This window comes from Odontesthes bonariensis, chromosome 10 (genome assembly GCF_027942865.1).
Source record: "Odontesthes bonariensis isolate fOdoBon6 chromosome 10, fOdoBon6.hap1, whole genome shotgun sequence".
Lineage (NCBI taxonomy): Eukaryota > Metazoa > Chordata > Actinopteri > Atheriniformes > Atherinopsidae > Odontesthes > Odontesthes bonariensis.
The window spans coordinates 14225716-14244464 of record NC_134515.1 but is presented as its reverse complement, the minus strand read 5'-3'; the positions used below and the strand labels follow the sequence as shown (position 1 = coordinate 14244464).

Genomic DNA, 18749 nt, shown 5'->3' with positions numbered 1-18749 from the left:
AAACAACCACTAACTGTCCGTAAGGGCAATTCCACAGTTACTCAAACATTAGGAGGGCTAAATTGACTGACTGTAGCTGACAATCAATCTATTTTCATAGAGTACATTTTCACGTCACAGTAGGGAAAGAGCAGGTGGGAGTGATGGCTGAACCTCATGTAGCTGCTTCATTCTCAGTCTGTTAGTGATGTACACGATGCTTAACAGTTACACTGTCATGACTTCAAAGGAGAGGAACTGTCTTTAAACTGTAGTAGAAAAACAAAATGCATGGACAGCATTCTCATAGTAGAGAATATGTGTGATTAATTATGTTGTTCCACAGAATACTGCATCAGAATCTTGTGTCTTCTTAACTAAATTAATCCACTCCTGTATTCCACATACTGAACATTGCTGTGATGTTGGATATGAATAGTTGCATTTCTACTTAGCAAAACAAGCTGCACTATTTAAAGACTATATAAGAAACTATGTAACTATGTAACATGACAAATATTGCCTAGTGCAGCTTTTCTATTTAGGAATTAGTTTCTGTATCAACTGTGATTAAGCCTTACAATATCTACAACTTGAAGTATCTGATAGATCACTCACTGTGCTGTTATTCTGGAATGACTTGAACTTGTGCATTGCTTTTTGCAGATACTTGGTTATTTTGACTATGCTTTCACCGCAATCTTTACTGTTGAGATCCTGTTGAAGGTAAATGTCCTGTTCATGCTGTGTTGTGCTGTTTTGGGTAGAGCTTCAGTAACCCTGCGTGCTTATGTCACTCTGATTGCTTCCTCAGATCCTAGGCTATGCAGACTATGTCTTCACTAGTATGTTTACATTTGAGATCCTTATTAAGGTAAACAAAAAATGACTTATGCATTGCCTCAGCAACAACCCTCCACTTCCGAGCTTGCTGCACTCATCCGTCCTCCCTTCATTCTTGTATCTATTTTTGGTCAAAATGGCCTCCTGCTTGTTTTTTTGTCATAGACAAACTATCAACGTGGAGATCATGCGTTTTTTTATAGTATATATATACACATATATATTGTCAGTCACTTTTCCATCAAGACCCACTTTCCCTTTTCACCCTTGCCAGTTAATGGACCAATGCTCTCCAGAGTGCAACCTCTTCTTTGGTTATTCACGATCATTACAGCTTTTTTCAGGTTTATAAGATAAAAAAAAGACTATTGACTTTGAAATCTTGCAAAAACTTAAAAAAAAAAAAATCTATTTTAGCATTGATAAATACATTTGGATATTTTCAACAACTAAATTTTTTAAAATTCTACTTTCAAAGATGTTTAAATTTAATCTCTGGGTTTTGGATAGGTGAATCTTTACTCACATGGATCTCACTGCCTAGTGGGACACAACACGCACAAATGAGAAGCCTGTTTTGGCCAGTGACCCTCCAAAGATTGTGCTTGACGAAATCCACTAAATTCCTAAATAATTTTCATGTCATACTGTTCAGTCCTCTCCTTTACCCCGCTGCTTGCTGCATGTCTGCATCAGGTAAATCTCATTTATAGCACAAGATTAAAAACCTTTCAGAGGATTTTAGGCCCCGTGGTGCTCGTTATAGCTAAATCTTCTTTGGCAATGAGTGTAATGACTTTTTGTCCTGTGTTAAGATTTTGCATTATGTGTGTATATAAACAGTGTATGCGTTTTGCATTTATGTCTTCGTGAATCCAGCCTTGTCTGTTTGTACAGAATACAGAACTGATTGTTAAAATGTTGCTTCAGAGGGGCTATTCTGTTAACCAGTTTGTCCCTGTGATACCTAAAGAATGTCCACATGACCACTTCATTTCAAAGTTGGATCATGAGAGCTGCAATTTAACATGGAAACTGAAATACAATATCAAATGTAAATGATGATGGATATACAGTACAGGAAGACGATACAAATTTTAACAATGCTCTTTGGCGTAAATCAGTGTTCTGAAACGTAATACTGGAATTTAATTATTTTTTGTGTAAGTTTAAATCTCATTAAAGCCTGATTCAAAGCTGCTCCGCTGTCTATTTGTCTTTAAGATGGCAGAGTCTTAACGGTTGTTTTTTTGTCTGTCCAGATGACAGCGTTTGGAGCGTTCCTTCATAAGGGGGCATTCTGTAGGAACTATTTCAACTTATTAGACCTGCTGGTTGTTGGCGTGTCTCTGGTCTCCTTCGGCATTCAGTACGTATTATTTCATCTCTCCGCAGTGAATGTTTTTTTTAATGTTTTGGTGAACTGTATCATTGATAGATTGAAATCCGTTTATAACAAAAAACATGTTTAAATAGAAACCTTCCTAATGTTTCTGAATGGGTAAGGTCATAATTCAAAGATATTACATTTTCAGGAATATGTGTATTCACTAGTTAGACGAAGCCGTCGCTTCTCTAATGACTGACCCTAACTATGAAAATAGATAGAAATAGGATTTACCGAATAGTTCATCTGAAACTCTTAAACTTTATTAGTTTTAAACCTCACATAAACGTAAGTGTGAAAGCAACATGTTGAGATTTTACTATGGGATATGTGTAAGACTGTTGCCAAGCAACTAGTGGAGATTCCAGGAGATAAGTATTCACTGGTATTAAATGTTCAAAATGCAAATCAAAAAATGTTGAACACAAAAGATTTCTATGGCAACATTCGCGCAGAATAAGTGGATCCATTGGTGTGTTTCACTGTCTTCCTCAGGTCCTCTGCCATCTCAGTGGTGAAGATTCTTCGTGTTTTGCGAGTTCTTCGTCCACTCAGGGCCATCAACAGAGCCAAAGGACTCAAGGTCAGGACAATACAATGATATATTGCGACATACAGTGTCTGTGTGTCTGAACATGTGAATGTGGCCGTTTCTCCCTGAGAATTTGGAATATTTGAGCAAGATTATGGCTTTGCTTCTGATGCAGATCTTTATATTTGTTTTAATGGTTTGTATCACTGTACTTTTTGCAGCATGTGGTGCAGTGCGTATTCGTGGCTATCAGGACCATTGGCAATATCATGATCGTCACCACGCTGCTGCAGTTTATGTTTGCTTGTATCGGAGTTCAGCTTTTCAAGGTACAAGAGCAAAGAGCAATATACAGTAAAGTAACAGAGTGACAAATGAACTGCTTCTTCTATGTTAAAAAAAAAACGTTTGTAAAGAAGTGTAGGGTTTTGTACTAAATGTATCTGTGGTGCTTTTTGTTTTTTAAAAAGGGTAAATTCTATCGCTGCACCGATGATGCAAAGTCGAGCCCAGAGGAGTGCAAGTGAGTTGATTTCATTCCATCCAGGTTTACATCTTTTGTCAGCAGCGTATATGTGTGTCTTTCCATGCGTGAGGTTATACAGTATGTGGCTAAAAGTCCTTTTTAAACCCTAGGGGTACATACATTCTCTACAACAATGGGGACACAGCGTTGCCGATGGTTAAGGAGAGGATCTGGTACAACAGTGACTTTAACTTTGACAATGTCCTCATGGCCATGATGGCTCTTTTCACCGTTTCCACTTTTGAAGGGTGGCCCACGTATGTATTGTCTTTATCTGAGGTGGAATTTATTGCATTGAATACTACATGCTCATATGTTTCATCATGTCTTAATGGGTGAAGCAAAGGCAACTTTTTGAGTCGATATGAATCTTGACTTTCTCTTTGTTTTGTGTCTCTACAGTTTGTTATACAAGGCCATTGACTCTAACAGGGAGAACATGGGCCCTATCTACAACTACCGGATCGAGATCTCCATCTTCTTCATCATCTATATCATCATCATCGCCTTCTTCATGATGAACATCTTCGTCGGTTTTGTGATTGTTACCTTTCAGGAGCAGGGGGAGAAGGAGTACAAGAACTGCGAGCTGGACAAGAACCAGGTAGAGCGGTCTTGTATTTTTTTGTGTGCTTTTATTTTTACAATATTTAAGATCAACTCCTCTTGTGCTGAAATCCAGTAAGGACATTCCTCAGAAAGCATGAAGAAATCGAGTGATCAGTGTTTTACATACTGTGCTTGTTGATGCATCTGTTTGTCTCTTTTTCTCTGTTTCACCACCTCAGCGTCAGTGTGTGGAGTATGCACTTAAAGCTCGTCCTCTGCGACGCTACATTCCTAAAAACCCCTACCAGTACAAGTTCTGGTATGTGGTTAACTCCACCGGCTTTGAGTACGTCATGTTTGTCCTAATCATCCTCAACACTCTGTGTCTGGCCATTCAGGTAAGTTCTCTTAGGAGGATTCACCCTCTTCCTATTAAACATTGTGAGATCACTACTGCACATAAATATTTATACATGTTTAATGCATGTACCTGTGCTTAATCTTTCAACTTGTGTCTTTTCAGCACCATGGCCAGTCACATCTGTTTAACTATGCCATGGACATCCTCAACATGGTCTTCACTGGTGTTTTCACTGTGGAGATGATACTCAAGCTCATCGCATTCAAACCCAGAGTGAGTCTCATCTCTTCTCCAATATTTTGTCTCTCAGAAGTTGAAAATTCTGCAATATTTGCAGTGTTCAAGCAAATGATAAGCAGATTTATGTATAGAAATCCTAAGCTCCTTAAACCATTTCCCTTTGCATAGTATCCCCAAATAGTTACATTTTTCCTTTCAAGCCCTCAGCCTTGCTGTCACTCCTACTTCCCCTCTTGCTCGGTGGCTGACTCCTCTTCCACTGATTTCCTGTCGTCACCCACCATCACTTCCCACTATAACCTCTCTACCTTCTATGCTTTCCTACATTTCCCTATCTCCTACCCCTTCCCCCTTTGCTCCCGCTGGCTGTGTATGGCACCATGTTCAGGGCTATGTCGGCGACGCCTGGAATGTCTTCGACGCTCTGGTGGTGATTGGCAGTGTAGTCGACATCATACTCAGCCAGGTAGACGGACGTCGTTATGTACAACTCCGTCGATCCCGCTTCCTGCTCGCCCACTGCTGCTGCCATTTTCTTTTTTTTCCATACCTCACATCTTTCCTCCTTTCTTTCTTTCCTGTCTTATCTTATCTTCAAGAATGGGCAAGAATTTCATGAAGGGAACATTCTAGTTTCCGTTTATAGTTTACTACTGTCCAAGTTGTATTCCCCAACAACATTTAACTTTGCTGCATGTAACTTAAAGTCAGTCTGGAAAGCAAAAGTATTGGAACACAATCTTGAAACCCAATCATTTCTGACAATTGTATATTTAGATTCTTTTTATTTTTGTTTGAAAACCCATTTTCTAGATATCCTCTGGCTACTCAGGAAGTCCCAAAACATTCTCTGTAGTATCCAGAGGATGAATTATCAAATTATAGCTGATGGGTTCTAAGATTTCACCACAGCAATCTTAGAACCAATCAGCTATAATTTGATTTATAAGCACCATGCAACTGAACAGTAACAGTGTAACTAAAAAGCACTGCCAATCATTTCTTTAAAGTCTGCCCTGATCATTTCATAATTCATCTAAACAAATCTACAAAACAAATTTACTGAAATGTAAGAAGACTGACTTCCTTACTCTTTCATATTAAAGCTCAACTTGTTGATGTACTTCGATGTCTGTCTTTCACAGTTTTTTCTTTTTTCTACCTCCTCTTCCTCTTTGCTTTGTTGTCCCTATTCTTCTTCTTTTCTGTGTCTCTTTGTTGCCTGTGCTTGCAGAACTATTTTGCTGATGCATGGAACACGTTTGATGCCTTAATTGTTGTGGGTAGCGTGGTTGACATTGCCATCACTGAAATCAATGTAAGTAATCATTTATCATACGTCTTACTGTTTGTTCCCTACAAGAGTGCCTTGCTGTAGCATCAGGGCTGCATTCAAGATCACAACTTTCCCTTTTATGTGTCTATTATAGTTCTTTAAAACCCCAGTAAACCATTTTAATGATGGGGAAATATGTTAGTCAATTGCTTTTTGTTACACTAGCTTTTGATAGCATGATGACACACATTAAAATAACCACTTATTCAATTAAACCAAATAAAAGATGATGGGTGCATGTCACATTTGTTGCAGTTTTTTAATATCTAATATTCCACATTAGTGTAAATGAAAACCTTCAAACACACAGTTTTTTTTTTTAGATAAACCACTAACAATAGAACTTAACTTCATCCAATTTTATTTTATTTATCTATAAAACCCTCTTTTTTAAAAAAAAAGAGTTGATAAAACATTAAAAGAATTAGATCAATTGTGAGCCATTTGGTTGTTTTGGAGAACTTGTCTTTGAATGCAGCATTGTCTTATTGTATTGCATGTGATCATGAGTCTTACTTTTAATCTCTCAATTCATGCTTTTTGCCAGCTGGTATATGTCAAGATATTTGTCCTGAAATGTTTTGAGTGAATGTTTGAACTACTCACTGTAAGCCTTTAAACTTTAGAGAAGAATTCAATACAGAATGAATCCTTAGATATTATGAGCTGATCTGAGGAACCAGTAAAATTTCTTTGGAGCATGTCTGCTCTTTATGGTAGAAGTTATGCCATCTGGTTCTACAACTTGAACATTCACATTTTTTTAGGGAAAATATTTGGGCGTCTGCTAAAGAAATTTTACAAAAAAGTTGCCGTTTCTTACAATGTATTTAGTGAAAGAGCAAGAAGATGGTTGGACTTTCTGAGATTTTACAAAGAAAATCGGTGAATTCCCTGTTTTCTTTGTGTGCATGCACCATATATTTGATGTTACCTCCGAGAGCACGTGGTAAATCTTTTGCATGGGAGGTTTTATGCTGTTGATGATGTTCTTGCAGGTAAATTGAACATTTGAACATTTTTAAATGAAGATGCCTCTGTGTTTGTTTTATATAAGATGCTGAATGAAACAAAGGTAGTCACGACATGTGATGTTAGCAGCAGCACCAACCTGTGAATGGTTTGATGCTGTATACCTGTACTGTACAACCGATTAACTTTAGGCTTTTGGTTTCAAGTCGGCAGCCATTCCTGTTGTCAAGGTGATAGTGGAGCCAGGGGTAAGAATCAACCCCCTCTCTTTTATTCAAGACCATCACCCCTCTGTTATCATCCGAAAATCAAAGCATCTGCGTTTTTTCTAGAGACACTGTTGCTGAGTTACTATTGAAAACACTGAGATGCTTTTTTACCAGAGCTTCTGATAATTTTCCAGTAAATTATGAGGGTTTGTCTTTGAACTGTGAATGTTTGTCAAAGTCTTGTTTTGAATCTCTCTGGTTTGTTGCATTTTGGCACAAGTTCTAACCTCCCGTCTTTTTTTCCCCCGTCTTGCTTGGAGGCATGGCATGACACAAAGGATTAGATAACACTGTTTTTTTTTGGTTGCTGTCAGATTACCAACTTTGTTTGGACATTGAACTGCCCTGTCTTTACTTTTCTTGTTAAAGGTGCATGCGTCATGTTACAAGGCAGATAAATCTCCATCTTTGTTTTTGTATCAGGCATAAAAAGAACGTGTTTGTCGACTGACTAATCTTTGGCGTATTCTTCCTGTTGTCAGTTGTCCAGATCTGTTAACAGCATGGAGTTCAGGACACGACTTCTCTGCATGTATATTGGTTGTTGTTATCATAAAGATGTTTGTTGACAACATAGGTTTTTCAGTGGCATTTCTGAATCGAATCTTATGTTGCTTGCCAGCTAATCTGACTCATTGATGACTATTGAAAGAATGCATGTATGACAGACTACATGAACGAATGAGAAACACAAAGCTTTATTATTGTGCTCGCATGTTGCCCCTTTTTTTTTTGTTTATCTCATAATTGCTCTCCATCCATCTCAGAATACAGAAGACAGCGCTCGCATCTCCATCACCTTCTTCCGCCTGTTCAGGGTGATGCGACTAGTGAAACTGCTGAGCAGGGGGGAGGGAATCAGGACTCTACTGTGGACCTTCATTAAGTCCTTCCAGGTGAGGTTGTTGTGTTATCTGCTATGCAGATATTAAAATGCTTTCTCTAATCTGCAATATTTTAAATGGACAAGATAAGAGGTTACACTTACGTGATACCCCAACTCTGCACTGTGCTTCAGAGTAAACTCAATAGATATAAAATGGTGACATTTGTGATAGAGAGAGCTTGATGTTTTCACACATTCAGTTGATTACATCATGTAGTATTGGTGCTGGGTAATATTGGACAAGGTTCAACTTGAAGCAGACTTTCTAAATAAAAATCAAAGTCCCATTTAAAAAAATTGTGTTTTGCTGCAGCATTTCAGTCTGCATGGAGCCTGTGCAGAATTCTAAGACAAATTAAACCAGTAACCAGTGGATATCTAGATGAAGTTATGATAATGCAACAAAGTCCCAAAGCAAAATGTGAAATCTCCACAAAAACAAAAATCATCCTAATTTGAGCAGATGGACATGAATTCCATATTTTTCTTGTCTTCAAGCACATCTTTCAGTTGTATATTTCAGTGGGATGTCTACTTTGTGTCTTCAGCACATTGTGTGTGTTTTGCCAAGGCGGCAGGAGTTATCACCAGGTTATCAAGGAAAAAGATATTGAGATGCAGTGCATTTTTACAATGAATATTTGAGTGGAAGCCATGGTACCACGTAAGTTTTAACAGGCAAACCCCACCAAACTGCATATGAAAATAAAAAGGATGCCTCAAAGTAAAGTTACTTTAAAACATCACTGATTGGAAAGTGAGTCAAATTTGACTCTTCAGCTTGACAATCACGCATGTAGCTCCACCACCAAACACCTCTGAGCTCAAAATTTGGGTATTTCTTCCTGTTAAATGTAATAAACGCTGCTCATGTGACAATTTAATGAAAGGCGTTGAGACTGTACTCCTCTCTGCGGTTTCTTGCTGTTGAGTCGAACAGCATGAAATATATAAAAATGATTAGTTTCTGAGTCAGCGTCATGAGTCAGTAGATTCAATTTGAATACAAGTTTCACGACACTGTCAGTTTTTCTGCGCTCAATTTACACTGCGTGTTTAAACAAGGTATGCTTTCTCTTTTCCTCTCACCTAGGCTCTTCCCTATGTTGCCCTTCTGATAGCCATGCTGTTCTTCATCTATGCTGTAATTGGAATGCAGGTAATGTTTTCAGACAGGTGACAAAGTGTTAGACAAAGGTTTGAAACTGTGTGTGCTTTGTGCATATTCCATAACTGTTACCATCCTGTGACCCTTCGAGGTAATCTTTTTATTGGCAGGTTGCGAATTCTACTTGGTTGGTTCTTTTAGTAATATTTTTTTATCTGCTTTTAGGTGTTTGGTAAAATAGCAATGGTGGATGGAACACAAATTAACCGCAACAACAACTTTCAAACCTTCCCTCAAGCTGTCCTGATGCTCTTCAGGTCTGCATCTTTTTGGAACTTGAGCTGCTGGCTACAAGGCATTATCATAGTTTTCATACACAGTTAATACAAAAAAGGCATTCAGCAGCTTTGTAAGTGCTGTTTCTCGTTCTGTGTCAGGTGTGCCACAGGGGAGGCTTGGCAGGACATCATGCTGGCCTGTCTGCCAGGGAAGCTGTGTGACCCAGAGTCAGACTACAACCCTGGAGAGGAGAGAACCTGTGGCAGTGGCTTTGCAATCATCTATTTCATCAGCTTCTACATGCTCTGTGCTTTCCTGGTACTCCTCAGAGAGCTCATTGACTTTAGTTCCAGTAATGCTTTAACACAGACTTGATTTTTTTACAGTCCTGCATGCAAGTGAAAGAAAAAAAATTCCCTGTTCTTGTTTCAGATCATTAACCTCTTTGTAGCTGTTATCATGGATAATTTTGACTACCTGACTCGTGATTGGTCCATTCTTGGACCGCATCACCTTGATGAGTTTAAAAGAATTTGGTCAGAGTATGATCCTGAAGCCAAGTGAGTACATTGTACCCATTTTCAACACATTTTAATGTTCCATGTTATCCTGTGGACTTAATACTACTGCAAAGAAACTCAGTACACATAGGGTGGCATCTGCTCTGTAGCAACAGAGCAGCTCTCTGAAGGGCACTAACTGCTTATTTGTCACTTCTTAGATGGTGATGTTGTTAGGAAGACTGTGTTTGTGATACAATTAATTCTATTTGAATGTACCGTGTTGCTAGGGGCAGGATAAAACATCTCGATGTTGTAACTCTGCTGAGGAGGATTCAGCCTCCGTTGGGTTTTGGCAAGCTCTGCCCTCACAGAGTGGCCTGTAAGGTGCGTTTCCACAGCTCGTTGACAGAATCACCCCTACCGTAGGCAGAAAGTCAGTTCTTTGCTTTCACATTTTATGCCTCCGTGTCAATCTAAAGTTTTAATTATTTTTGCAGCGACTGGTGGCGATGAACATGCCTCTCAACAGCGATGGAACTGTAATGTTTAATGCCACCTTGTTTGCTTTGGTTCGTACTGCTCTAAAGATCAAGACTGAGGGTGAGTGCGCAGCTAAAGACATCAGAAATCTCTAAGATGATTGGTTGTTTTCTTATGGATTGATGCTGCATGGCTGAACTTTCTTTATGCTATTCACCTCTGTGTGAGAATGAATGTGATTTGATTTAAAATATCATGCCAATTAAGATCACCACTGTTGCTTTTAATCTAAAAGTCCATTGTTGCAAACTGTGTGGGTCTCTCAAACTTCTTGTGGTCTTTCAATAATTTACCACATGGGGGAGTTAAAGGCATTCAGGCCAATTCAACACTCATGTTGCCTCTCCTGGTCACAGAGTTGATCTTAGTGATTACATAACTATTCTCAATGATTCCCAATGATTGATGTAAGACTGAATTTGTTTAATTGTATTTACTTCTTATTTGAAGAATTATGTACGTTGTTATGTAAAAGTTAAAAAGTGTAGCTGTTTTGATTGTGTTTTCAGGTATTTACATCATTATACACAAAAATGTTCATTTTAGTTAATTTTTTTCTACCCATTTTGCCTCTCTCAGGTAACTTGGAGCAGGCCAATGAGGAGTTAAGAGCTGTGATCAAGAAGATCTGGAAAAGGACGAGCATGAAACTGCTGGATCAAGTAGTGCCTCCTGCAGGCGGTCAGTATTCATTACACACGTAAACGTGGAAAACAGCACGCCTCAATGTCACTCAAAGTTCAAGCATTTAACGCTTAACCCTTTTCTTATCTTCGTACTTTATTCTCTCTTTCTGGTGATCTGCCTCTAGCTGTACCGATATTTCCCAAGAATTAATCGTAGCGCTGTCACTTGAAGGGTAACATGTATGTGTTTGGACACATCTTAGCTTGCAAGAGTTTAATTGAGGACAGGACATGAAACACTAAGTTCAAATATTGTGCAAGATTGATTTACATCTGGTTGTCTGGTACATTTGCATCAACAAGCAAAGAAATATGCAAAACAATTCTGCATGACTTATGTGCACTTCTGTGTAGTTATAGGAGGAAGCATGGCAAAAGATACATATTAGCTCTATGGCAACACAACAGAAAGCACATCAGTTGAAATGTGGGGTATCAGATTAAATATGTATTAACAAACATTCCTATTCAGATGAGAGTAAAAAAAAATCACAATCAAACGGAACATATTTTTAAGAGAATGATTACAAAAGCTGTGAAAAAAGAGGCAGAGCTAAACCCAGATCTACTCTGGGATAGCTGATGAAGCTGTGGGCCATAAAAATGGGTGACCTTTCAAAAAATATTCTGTTTCAGATCTGCGTTTATGACCCTGAACTTTTTCCAAGGTCCACATCCCAGACTGTGTTGTCAGATTTGAACATTCTGTTCAGCCACTGCAATTCCCCCAAAACTATGTTATTGTTACACACAATTGTGTAATAATTTGTGTCTCTTTTACGAAATGCTCAGTTCTACATAGCTCATTCAACATTTGCAGAACCTCCAGTATTTTCCTCATATGTAGTTTACTCAAAACATAAAGTCAGCACATTAGAAATAGTGCTAATAGTATGTATTCAATTATTACCTCATAGAACTCATGAGGTGTCAAGCACAAATGCTCTTCCTGGGATGTTAGTATTATCTGTGGTTAGGATTTGAGTTTTATTAGCCAGAAACTCAGTCGGTCAAACTTAGTACCCTTCTTCTAAATTTCGGCTTATTTTCTTTCATCACTGAGCTTCAAAAACAAAGAAGCTATTATCAATCCGCCATCTCTGTCAGCCTAATGTCACCATATGCAGATAAAGGGTACAGAGCAGATGCTCACTTCCTGTTATTTTGCAGAGCAGCTTGCAGACTTCTGATGTAGGACAGTACTGTACAAGGATGGGTTGTGTGAGCTCAGGAAAAGTTACATCACAACACACTCATACATTTTTTTAGATAAAAAGAAATATTTTATACTGTATTTATATGGTTACTTTTATATGTTTATATGGAGGAAGACACACATGTGACTTCTTCCAGTTTTGTCTATAGTTTTTGTAGTGTGCTTCCATGTTTACTATGCTTCAGTTTGTCAGACTCAATTCTGCTGCATGTCTGTGCATTAGTTTGCTAACTTCCCTTTCTTTCTCTCTTTTTTTGAACTTTGTTTCTGCTAAGCTACTCTGCTCCACAGCTTTCTCTGCTCTCAGCTGCCTGCTGGCCTTCTTTTTCTTCCCTTTCTGCTGTCCTGAGCTCTAAGGAGCAGTTCTGTTTTAGTCTGGTGGCATGAAATTGCTTTTACCTCTCTTGAATACCTCAGAAGACTCTGTCCAGAGAGAGATTCTTTGTCACCTGTGGGACAGTAGCAGGTTGAAAGAATATTAGGAAAATCAAGATCCAACCAGTCTATTGACAAATTCATTTAAGCACAAAACAACTGACTCTTGAGTCATATCAGTTATTTTACATTAGAATTAGCTTATTAACTTGCTTGAAAACTCGAGTCATGGAAAATTGCATCAAGAATCTATGAATAATCTCATGGAATTGTTCTAGAATATAATCTGTGTAGTATTATCAGAAGTTCTGTCTAGTTTTATGAAGGTAGGACATAACAAATTTTTGTTTAAAAAAGATTTAAATATAGAACTCGTAATAAGATAGGCATTTGGTCACAGTTTCTCTCTATGAACAGAGCCTTTTATAGTTTGTCTCTGGCTGTGTCAGATGTTGTAGAGAAATGTGTCAGATGCTTTAAGATGGATAATAAATCCATCACATGACGTGTCACCTTTCCTTGATAACTCTCCGGCTGATATGGATCAAAGATAGGTGGTGACAAAACTCCCCCGCACATTTCCTACACTCCGAGATGCAGCTGTCTTTTGTCATTCAGCCTCTGTCCCCAGTCTGCTTCAGCACCAGCTTATCTGAGCGAATCAGACCCACACTTGATTAGCCTCTGTGCACTGCAGACAGTGTGTAGTCACAACTTTGTTTTTGGCTCAACATGATTTCTGTGCATTCTTCTGTAGAAGTGATTTTGATCTCCTTTACTCTGCTGCTTTCTTGCATGTGCTTCTTGCCACAGACCTTTTTTCTGTGATATGTAGATATAAAGCTTTTACGCTTCTCTAACTCTGGAAAGGTTTTTGTTAAATTCCTTCGTGCTTAATATGGTCATGAAATAGTTATATCCACTGGATGCAGGTGGTTTTTGCTTTAGTTTGCTCAACTGTTTTGTATAAATGTGACTTTTGCTTTTTTTTTGGGAGCGAGTTTTGATATTCTTTGTTAGCATTTTCAGACAGGAAGCAAGGTTAGAGCTGCAGGCATAGATTTTTTGGAATTTGATTAAATCATTATGGACATCTTAAAGGCAACATGGTATAAGATTGGTCATTTAAGTTGTCAGCACTCACAAAATCACTTACATCCACAACAAAGGACATGTTTGGCTCTCTTAGCGAGAAGAAAGCCAAGACCTGAAACATATCTCTTCTTGCTACCATCATATGTTAAAGTTGTCATGAAACGCATTTGTAAATGCTCAAAGTATTAGATTTTTGAGTTGAGCATGTTGTTATTGTTTGCTCAACAATCAGTTACGAATGCGGTTTGTGTGTTTTCTGGACTGAACACTTTAATGTTCAAACAGTGAGAATTTTTGTTAATGTGTTTTGGCGTTCAGTTAGTTGTTGCAAATCTATTTGGTATCGTCACTGAGATACTGTTGTAAACTTTTCTTCAACTCTCTGTAGCACAGATGCTTTACTGCGATGTTTCAGTGTTAAAGGACTTTAAGTGCTCACCTAGACAGCAATGATAGTGTAATAGTGTTGAGGTGTTTTGGTGTTGACGTGGGAGGCTTTGGTTTGTCTGGTCTGTTCACTCAGATGACGAGGTAACAGTGGGGAAGTTCTATGCCACCTTCCTGATACAGGACTACTTCAGAAAGTTCAAGAGGCGCAAAGAGGAAGGTCTTGTGGGAAGGCGGTCCTGGGAGAGGCTGAACACCACCTTGGTTCTACAGGTGAGTAAAGCACAATGCATTACCAAATAAATCACTGATTGCATGTTACTGAACGCTCTGCAAAAATCCTGCAATAGAATTCACTGAGAAATTGAGGAGCAACAATGTTTACTTAAAAAAAGAAAAAAAAAAGCTAATTTTACCAGTAGATTGAACCACAGTAAACCATGACAAGTTTACTTTATAAATCATATTTTGCCATGTTGTTATGTAGATTTAGAATTTAGAACATTGGAGTAATCTGGACTAATTCAAATGGATTTAACTGGATTCATTTGTAATGAACTAGTTTACTTTCTCTGTAAACTGTCCTGAAATGACTTTGGTTGTGAATTGGCGCAATATGAATAAACCTAATTGAATTAAACAAAAAATAAACCAAAACTATTTGCACAGAGAACAACACAATAAATGATAAAACATATTTTGGATTATTTGGACCAAGGGAACCTTTAAAAGAAGATGCTGGTTTTGTTTTAATGGTCCTTGTAATGAAGAGATATTGACATTTTCTATACAAGTGTTAGCAGCATTTCTTACCCGCTCTGTTTCATAGACGTGCAGCGGATGAAACGAAAACATTTTCAAAACTGACATGTAATGACTGAAATGTAAATTAAAATACAGTATTTTTCAACAAGAAAAACATGCGCACAAATGTGTTTTTCTATCTTTCCGATATCCTAACATGGATAAGAGGCATTCTCTAGCCCCTTATACCTGATTCCAACTGAATGCCTAACCCTAACTTTAACCTTAAGCTAATTCTAATCCTTACCATAAAACCATTTTTTTTTAACCCCATCCAACTTCATAGGTCTACCATTTTGGTATGTATTGTATTGTGGGATCCTGGTTTTCAAATCCCACAGGTAAAGAAGAGCAAGGCCACATACTCATGTGCATACATGCAAAATGCTTCTATGTTTGTTATTATAAAAGCTCTCTTTGCAGGCTGGCCTGCGCACCCTGCATGACATTGGACCGGAAATCCGTCGCGCCATATCATGTGATCTACAGGAAGAGGGACTAGTAGATGCAACCGGGGAGGAAGAGGAGGACATTTACAGGGTAAAAGTATCTCGAATACCCCCTTTACACATATTTAATACTTAGGATACTCTACTTTATAATAAAAAGTTACCTGTTACCCAGTTAAAATGTTATTTACAAAGTTTTTTATGTTTTCATTTGTTTCTGGTTCGTCTCTGCAGCGTAACGGCGGCCTTTTTGGTAACCATGTTAACCATGTTGGCGGGGATCAGCAAGGCTCTTCCTACCCCACTACTGCCACGCAGCGGCCGCTACAGATCCTGCCCTTCTCCTGCAGTGTCTCTATTGCACCCACCCTGATTGGTAGACGAGCCAGCAGCAGTGATAGGGAAGGAGAGACAGAGATGAACTCCTCCCCAATCCAATATAATCATCATCACCACAGTCCTCATCCATGTGATTACCCTCACTGTAATTCCACTTGCCGTCAATCACCAATACCCTCCAATGCCAACCTCAACAATGCCAATGTGCCCTTACTTCTCTCCATGAGCTCTGAGAGGCAGCAGAAGTGTTTATTACAACGAAGTCGCCCGTCCTCCACCAGAAATAGATCATCAACCTCTTACAGCAAAGGAGTGCTAAATAAGACGTGGAAGTCGCACTCCACAAGGTTAGTCTGTAGAAAAGTACAGCAGTAAGTTTTTTATTTCACTCATGTGTCCTTTGTGACAGAGCAGCCAGGTCTGCACAGTTTACAGTGTAATGTTAACAAAATGTGTTGTCAGTATTTGGAGCTTTTGCCAAACAAACACATATTAAACAATATCCCAAAGCCATTTTGGAATATAAACCAGTAAAGTACATTCAATGTGCAAGTTGTTTTCTACTTTTGTTGACTGTGAGTCAACATTCTTTGGCATCAACAATAATACAACTGAAACAATATAACTTTAGTTAAGGATACAGAATTTGGTTCATGGTGCTTCAATAATTGAATTGAACTACTTTCTCATAAAGTACAGTTTATTCCCTGGGGAAACATTTTAATGTAACACTTCTGAATCTGTACAAAACATTTTAACCATCTTCATGTCCTCTTGTTATGTCATTGCACACATCTTCTGTCCCACAACGCTGTTTCGAAAATTCCTCTCTGATCATCTCCTCCTCCTCTCCTCGGAGCAGGACACGCTACTATGAAGCCTATATTAGGTATGTGGGTCATGCAACCACTTAAAGAAGTACACTTTTTGATGGCAGGTGTGTGAAGAAAGGTGTGTGTGTGTGTAAGGCTTCGGGCTGTACTTGTACATACTAGTAATGATGATAATCACTGGCAGTTTGAAAAAAGCAAATGAGAAATCTGGGGAAAGCTGACTGTGTGGTTTTCTAATGTTTTGGTTAAATTTGTGTTTCACTGTGTTAATGGTTGTATTTCTCTGCACTGAATATACACTTAAAGCCTATATAAAAATAAGGACTCACTTGATGTTTATTATTTTGATAATAGGTCACAAGGTGGTGGAGGACTCTACCCCACCATTCGTCGAGAGGAGCCTGGCGGTGGGGACAGTGACGACGAGAGGGGCTCAGGAGAGTACTTCAGTGGGGAGGAATTTTACGAGGATGACATCATGCTCACAAAGGACAGGTGCTGTGGCAGCAAAAGCAACTCTCAGCCTAACAGACTGATGACGCAACATTGTTACACACTGATAACATAAATGCAGCTGTGGCCACATGTTACATTACTCATTGCATTAATTTACTCTCTGAGTTTCAGGCTTGTTTTATTCGGAATGAATGCCTGCATTTACTGTTCAGTTATGATCACATACAGCAGTTCTCATGTAAAATCTTATTCCAATATTCTTACTCAATAGTCATTTTCTTTATGCATACATTTTTAATTGTTCATTTCTTACTTTTTCCTTTAAAGATTGTCCTACACAGACAATCCTGAAGATGCAGAGGGAGATTTTGACCTGTCCATAGATGACTGCCAGTCTGATGGTTACCATGACGATGACAAACAACCCATCTGCCAAGATGACAGGAAGTCACCGAGGAGATGGTTTTTGCCCTCACCTCAAGGTGAACTTTTATCATTGGGATTTTGTTATTTGGATGTGACTGAGATTCCTAAAGATTTATTGCACATAAATAAACTGAGATGATAAAAGTAAGTGCACATTATTGAACGTATTTGTTCTGAACCCAATCAGATCAAATGTATTGTAATTGCATAGTAAAAAGATGTAAATAATGTTAATGAGAGTTGGTTGTGTTCTAACTATGTGATTCGTGGATGGTTATTGTGCACTAATTAGATGTTGTTGCGTTTCATGTGACTTAATTTGAGACTTTTATTGACCAAAGTTGGACATCAGAGGTGATTTTAAGTTCTCGTGTGTCCTCTCAGCCTGCAACACCCCTACATTCAGTTTTGAGTGTCTTCGCAGAAGAAGTAGTGGAGATGATGCTCCTCCCTCTCCATCATGCACAGCTCTCCCACTGCACCTGGTGCAGCAACAGGTACTCTTACACTGATATTGTAAGCTGTTTCTATTATGTAAAATGCAGTTGTTGCAGTGATACTGCAGTGTTCTGCCCCCCCCGTCCCTCAGGTGATGGCGGTGGCCGGTTTGGATGCCAGCAGAATTCGTCGGCTGTCGCCAACGAGATCACTGCGTTCCTGGGCCACGCCCCCTGCGTCCCCCATCGCTCGTGACTGCTCACCCTGCTACACACCGCTCATACAGGTTCACACTATTCATTCTGTCAGATGTAGACGTAAATGTTAACAATAGCTGCATCAATTTTCAACAAACTGCTGCAAAGAAGAACGCTGATTTTTGTTCATGGCAGTCAGATTACATTCTTTAAAAAAAACAGAAGGAAAGGCAAAAAACTGTTCAGTTTTCTTCATCAGTTTTTGGACAAGGTATTCATTGTGTTTGTGTTCAGGTGGACTGGCGGGGACCTGGCAGTGTGGGCAGCCTCCCCGGAGCAGTAAAGAGGAGTTCATGGTACACAGAAGGCCGGGATGGTGCTCCCAGCCTTCTGCCATCACATCTCCAGCTACCTGCAGAGAGCTGCTCGCACCTCCAGCAGACGAGAGGCAGTGCCAACAGTCTGGTCGAAGCTGTGAGTTAAAGATAATGGCTAGATTGTTGTTGTTTTGTTTTTTTATGTTTTCATGTTTTTTTAACCTAAGAAGCCTTTGAAATTAGGACTGCACACTTTAGATTTCATACGTTATATGACTGTGAAATAGAGCAGCATTATTATTCTCAATATCAAATGTCAGAAATATGAGCCATTATTTTTTACTTTTCTTGGCTTTGACATGCAACCAGATTATCTGAAGTACCAGTGGAATTGTTGGTGTTTATGAAAAAGGCAGCTCGA

The 18749-nt window shown here is 38.8% G+C and overlaps 1 protein-coding gene across 1 annotated transcript in view; it reads left to right on the top strand.

Moving 5' to 3' along the window:
• Nucleotides 1-18749, top strand: part of cacna1db (calcium channel, voltage-dependent, L type, alpha 1D subunit, b) — an 82607-nt gene that overhangs the window by 60281 nt on the left and 3577 nt on the right. The window contains exons 21-50 of the mRNA XM_075476358.1: nucleotides 646-705; nucleotides 794-853; nucleotides 2085-2191; nucleotides 2705-2792; nucleotides 2963-3070; nucleotides 3212-3264; nucleotides 3378-3524; nucleotides 3670-3871; nucleotides 4056-4214; nucleotides 4340-4450; nucleotides 4806-4883; nucleotides 5652-5735; nucleotides 6932-6973; nucleotides 7762-7890; nucleotides 8974-9039; nucleotides 9214-9305; nucleotides 9426-9585; nucleotides 9700-9827; nucleotides 10058-10154; nucleotides 10268-10370; nucleotides 10890-10991; nucleotides 14206-14342; nucleotides 15297-15413; nucleotides 15557-16008; nucleotides 16524-16550; nucleotides 16849-16989; nucleotides 17278-17432; nucleotides 17761-17873; nucleotides 17966-18100; nucleotides 18306-18485. Of these exons, the coding sequence (XP_075332473.1) occupies nucleotides 646-705; nucleotides 794-853; nucleotides 2085-2191; nucleotides 2705-2792; nucleotides 2963-3070; nucleotides 3212-3264; nucleotides 3378-3524; nucleotides 3670-3871; nucleotides 4056-4214; nucleotides 4340-4450; nucleotides 4806-4883; nucleotides 5652-5735; nucleotides 6932-6973; nucleotides 7762-7890; nucleotides 8974-9039; nucleotides 9214-9305; nucleotides 9426-9585; nucleotides 9700-9827; nucleotides 10058-10154; nucleotides 10268-10370; nucleotides 10890-10991; nucleotides 14206-14342; nucleotides 15297-15413; nucleotides 15557-16008; nucleotides 16524-16550; nucleotides 16849-16989; nucleotides 17278-17432; nucleotides 17761-17873; nucleotides 17966-18100; nucleotides 18306-18485 (3633 nt within the window). The remainder of the gene's footprint in view (nucleotides 1-645; nucleotides 706-793; nucleotides 854-2084; nucleotides 2192-2704; nucleotides 2793-2962; nucleotides 3071-3211; nucleotides 3265-3377; nucleotides 3525-3669; nucleotides 3872-4055; nucleotides 4215-4339; nucleotides 4451-4805; nucleotides 4884-5651; nucleotides 5736-6931; nucleotides 6974-7761; nucleotides 7891-8973; nucleotides 9040-9213; nucleotides 9306-9425; nucleotides 9586-9699; nucleotides 9828-10057; nucleotides 10155-10267; nucleotides 10371-10889; nucleotides 10992-14205; nucleotides 14343-15296; nucleotides 15414-15556; nucleotides 16009-16523; nucleotides 16551-16848; nucleotides 16990-17277; nucleotides 17433-17760; nucleotides 17874-17965; nucleotides 18101-18305; nucleotides 18486-18749) is intronic.